A 2,771-nucleotide genomic window follows, 5' to 3' on the forward strand; every position below is an offset into this window, starting at 1 on the left:
GTCAAAATTTCATTAAGTTGCGTCTGTATAGCATTTTCAATTTTATAAATAATTATTATTTTTAAGTGGAAAAATAAAACTCAATCATAATTATTTTCTCAGAGCGAAAAAATAAGAATCACAAAATAATCACTTCCATTGAGCAATATAAATAAAAATCAATAATTATTATGATAAAATTCTGATTTAAATTATTTGACTCATAATGCTTACCGTCCCTGGTTAAAATCCATTTACCATTCGTAGGCGGAGGCAAAACTCCAGAGATCCCTCAATTTTTGTTACTACATTAAGACGCACGCCATAAATTGCAGGAGAAGCGTGGCCAAACACCATCTACCAGTCATGTCGAAAGACTCAATCTTTCTTTCATACCTCGTCCTCATTTGAAATTAGCCTATCACTCCTAAAAGGGGGGGTCTAAAAAGCAGTAAGACCTCACTTAGTGCAGTTTAAAGATTTCCGTTTCAATATATATAGCTATGCCCCATACAATCAAATTAACTTTTAGTTATGTCACCTGTAATATTATTCTATTCAATTACACAGCCGCTCCCATAACAAAATGTCACTTCGGCGACGAAAAATGCCTAATCGAACAGGCACACAAATTGCTGAAGAAAGCTGCTACAGGTATACCGGAGAAGGATATACCCAGTCTAGAGCCGCTGAAGGTGGAAAAAATCGAAATGTTGGGCGATAAGAATAGTGCATTAAAAGTCGACTTAGTGATGAGCGATGTAGAATTCTACAACTACACGAAAGCAAAACTATTATCGATCAAGTAAGTTTTTGAGTGAAAAATGCCAGTGTTATTTATTAAATTTAAGATTTAGTGAATTAAATTTGTAAATCACATGTATGTACTTAAAATTTAATTTCTTGAAGGGGCTTCTCGAAGGACCTTAGCAAGCCAATGAAACTCGTCTCACAAAATATTAATCCACGCATGACCATAAAAGCCAAATACAAAGTCAATGGCAATATATTGGTGTTGCCTATTAAGGGCGAGGGTCTATTAACCATGGTGCTGGATAATGTGAAGTCACGCATTGTGACCACAATGAAGCCGGAGCAGCGTAATGGCAAAACTTATTTAATAGTTGATAATATCAAACTCGAATCTAAACTAGACAAGTGAGTTGAAGCAAATAATTTGTAGATAAATTTTTGTTCGCTAACTAAAATTACTAGATAATAAGCAATTTCCTTGGGAGTATAAAAATTCTCTCACGTTCTCCACTTTCCTCTCTTTCAGTGTCATCACCGATATGACAAACCTCTTCAATGGCGACAAAACGCTCTCGGACGCAATTTTAAAAGTTATGAATGAAAATTGGCGCGTACTCAGCGATGAGCTTACGCCGCGTATCAATGAAGCTTTGGCGCACAAATTTGAAGAGCTGTTACCGAAATTATTTAAGGATATACCCTACGAAGACTACTTTTTGCCGGAATAAATTGGTGCTAGATGAAAAAAAAAATTAAACAACAAATTTTTTTATTTTTATTCGCTTAAGTAGGTGTGTGTTAAAAAGGAACTGTTGCATAGGGACTTTAAACGTTCTACGAAGCAGACGATAACGTTAACTATTTGCTTAGGGATATTTGGAGAGGAAACAGATCCTTTATTCAGACTCGAAAGACCCGTTGTGTTAACATTTTTGCTGGATATTCGTCGTGCTCGTAAAAGGTTGAATATCGCAGATTTTTTACAAGTTTAGGTCCGTAATTGCGTCAAATAAGTGTTTATAGTGTGTATCGTCAGCCGCGGACAGTGGTTGAGAAAGTTGTCGAGCTGTTCTTTCCTCTTCATCGCGGCAGTTTTGACAGCAAATATTAGCTGAATATCTCAATCTTTCCGCGTGTATTTCTATTAAACAGTGGCTAGTTATGATTTCAATTACTACGTTCGCACGACAGTGGTGTCTACGGAAACGGAACTACCCAAGTTCTTATCTGGCCACGGGCTTTTACTCCAAAATCGTTATCGTTATTACTACAGGTATGTTAAGTGCTTTAAGGAGAAGACCTATCCTTCCTGAGCCTGAGTCTGATGTGACCTTCTACTCCACATGCTAATTCCGTGCTCCGATTTCTTTTTTCCACAGTTTGAAGGACGAAAGCGGTACCCGCTTCATTGAGTGCCGAGGACTTTCCTCATCTCCGCGCATATAGTGCTTGTACGGTGAGAAAGAGGACGAGGACATCCTCGAGAATTTCGATAACTATTAATAACCAAAAACCATCTATAGAAATTTCGATAAAAATATCTTAAATTTTATCGATATAAATGCGGAAAATTTTTTTTTTTAAATATTGATAATAAAACCGATGGGAATATCGACAAAAATATTGATTGCGATGACGCAACGATCGCAAAATACTTCTTTTACAATGGCAAGAGAAGAAATTATAGAAATATGAATTATACATAACTTAAAAAATAGCATCGATAACAATAGAGGTACATACACCTCTCTGAAGTTGGCAGGACAACTTTTTCTCAAAGTAAAAATTCCTATCGGATACTTTGCCGTTAATTATCCGTAAATTATCCGTGAAAATAATAATTTTGCCCTTCTGACAACCAATTAAGGAAACCAGCTAAACCTAAACTAACTATTTGATAATTTGCCGTAAATTATCCGTTGTTTATAAGTGAAAAGAATAATTTTGTCGCGGACATATTTCAAAAAATATCGCGTGCCCTGCTAACTTCCACGCACCTTCCGACAACCAATTAAGGTAACCAGCTAAACCCAAACTAA

At 36.1% G+C, this 2,771-nt stretch overlaps 1 protein-coding gene across 1 annotated transcript; it reads left to right on the top strand.

Moving 5' to 3' along the window:
* Nucleotides 1-511: 511 nt before the first annotated feature.
* LOC118756582 (circadian clock-controlled protein daywake-like) lies at nt 512-1,482 on the top strand (the record flags this gene model as incomplete). The annotated part of the gene is made up of 3 exons (XM_036491336.1): nt 512-784; nt 889-1,137; nt 1,259-1,482. Coding segments are annotated over 3 exons (724 nt in total), but the record flags the coding sequence as incomplete, so codon positions are not given.
* Between the last annotated feature and the right edge of the window lie 1,289 nt (nt 1,483-2,771).

Source organism: Rhagoletis pomonella, unplaced genomic scaffold (genome assembly GCF_013731165.1).
Source record: "Rhagoletis pomonella isolate Grant_MI unplaced genomic scaffold, Rhpom_1.0 Rhpom_scaffold_10966, whole genome shotgun sequence".
Lineage (NCBI taxonomy): Eukaryota > Metazoa > Arthropoda > Insecta > Diptera > Tephritidae > Rhagoletis > Rhagoletis pomonella.